Source organism: Palaemon carinicauda, chromosome 16, assembly GCF_036898095.1.
Source record: "Palaemon carinicauda isolate YSFRI2023 chromosome 16, ASM3689809v2, whole genome shotgun sequence".
NCBI classification, from domain to species: Eukaryota; Metazoa; Arthropoda; class Malacostraca; order Decapoda; family Palaemonidae; genus Palaemon; species Palaemon carinicauda.
In genome coordinates, this window is record NC_090740.1 from 28,383,872 (window position 1) to 28,385,989 (window position 2,118).

Sequence of the window (2,118 nt, forward strand, 5' to 3'; positions counted from 1 at the left end):
TAACACATTTTGATACCGCCTCTGCATGACACCTGTGACTAGACTTAAGTTGGAGTAGCAGATAGACTTAAAAGGTAACACAATTTGCAACTGACTATTTTATGCTTTTAAATTATTTTTTTTTCTGGCTAACTTATGACCTCGTTCCAGGCCCCTCCCCACTAACCTCAAGCAAGACACTCCCTGTGCTGCAGGCTACAAAAACCCTTACTAATTCATTGGACCAGACCCGACCCTTTCAAATATTCCAGTCAGAGAAATCCCTCACACCATCAAAGCCTCAACTCCCCAATAACATTCCCACTGACAAATCCGAGCTTAACCCATCCCCAGCAGCATTCCAACTAGATACGCTTCCTGTTATGGCACCGCTTAATCTGCCTTTCATTGTTGCTTCAGTTATCTCACCTGCTAATAATGATACATCTGATCCTCCACCTGTACCTAGTGAAATATTAGCTCCACCAAATCCACATCTTACAACAAAATCGACTCACCCACCACACCTCCAGCGTCTCTTCCCGAGCCAACAGATTCCAGGAACCTTTACACTCCACCAAAATGGGGAATCATTTGCATCCTCTTCCTTTTCATCATCGTCATCTTCGTCAATGTCACACGAGGAATCGCACCACATGAACAGCTCCCATTTTTCCCGAAGCAACACTGAACCCCTTCTTGGTCAGTCACAAGACAGCAGCAGCAACAGCATAATTAGTGAGCAAGAAGAGGAATCCTCTTCTTCTTCTTCATCCCAAAATACACCTAAGAAGCCAGACACTACGGCGAATCCCTTACCCGTAACCAGGAAAGTTATCTCCAGAGCTAAACTATTTCCAACTTCAGTCAAACCGACAACTGTCCTCAACTCTGTCAGCCAAGGAGTCGGCAAAACATTGCTGTCCCATCAGATGCCAGTTCTGCAACGTCCTCTTACACCAAAAACGCGCCCTTTGACCCGACTGGCACAAAGACCTGTTTCAGAAGACTACATCAAAAACTTTCCTGAGGCCGCAGCTCCCGAGGGATTCCCAGGGGAGGATCCCGAGGAAGAGACTATTAAGAACAATATAATTGAGTTGCAGCGCATTAATTAAGTACATTTTCACCTCTGTCATATGAGATTAGATAGATTGCTGCTGAATCCATCGCCATATATTGTATATAGCTTCTATTTATCTTCTCACTCAGTCCAGGTTCGCAAGATATCCAGTTGTCATTGAAACTCATGGCTAAAGAAAACAATTCCTTCAAACTTTTTTTATTAAGAAGGAAATCCTCTGCTCAAGGAGAAAATGTTTTTATTTCTCATATCGTTAATGTTGATATTTATAATTGTTATTGGTTGTGTAATGCAATGTGTAATGGAATGTCAATCAAAATATTCCTTTCTTTTGTACAGTCATATAAACTCTTTTGGAATAATATGTACTATAAGAAGTAATGGGCTTATAAGGTGACTACATACATTCAGAACTTTGAACTTAACTCATTTCAATGTGCAATTCCGAGTTTAACTCGGCATGATGTAATTCAAGTACATCATGTGAAATGTTGATAAACTTTCAAGAATTAGTCACTTTTGTAGCCCAGATACGTTGCCATGTTACCACCCTTTTACCAGGATTACCAACTTATGAAATCTGTACATTTCTTTTTAGTATTACTGTACGCAAGTTGGTGGTATCTCAAGATTTGAGTAAATCCATTATTTCTTTATGTTTGTCTAGATAATGCTTATAACTTATTACTAATCAGGAAATGAATTCTGAAATGTAAATATCTTCTAAAGAAATAGGTTGGTAATCCTGTTTTTCTGCCTCACGATAATTTTAAGGGTTATGCTGTTGATCAGCATGACATTTCTGTGGTCTATATAAGACAATTTTCTTTTGTAAATAAAGTACAAATCTCACTTTTAATGCAAATTTTCCTTATCCTCTTGACGGTATCTTCTGTAATTCACTCCTATAGTTAACTTCTATATGCGATTTACTTAGAATATCTACTCTTGAATTGTCTCAGCTTGTGACTGAATGTGTATTTCCAACTGCATTTTTTCTTCAGTCACTTGACAGAGAACCATATGCATCTGACCTGCTTCATTCTCTCGCTGGA

General features: G+C 39.1%; 1 protein-coding gene across 1 annotated transcript; it reads left to right on the plus strand.

The window, feature by feature from the left end:
• The first annotated feature begins 101 nt into the window (after nucleotides 1–101).
• LOC137655708 (phosphatidylinositol 3-kinase 2-like) lies at nucleotides 102–1,865 on the plus strand. Its single transcript, XM_068389713.1, has one exon. The coding sequence runs from the start codon at nucleotides 102–104 to the stop codon at nucleotides 1,095–1,097; it is 996 nt and encodes a 331-aa protein (XP_068245814.1). The 3' UTR covers nucleotides 1,098–1,865.
• The last annotated feature ends 253 nt before the right edge of the window (nucleotides 1,866–2,118 follow it).

What these genes read in the sequence shown, in the direction of transcription:
- LOC137655708 (XM_068389713.1), top strand. Translation starts at nt 102, where the DNA reads ATGCTTTTAAATTATTTTTTTTTCTGGCTAACTTATGACCTCGTTCCA.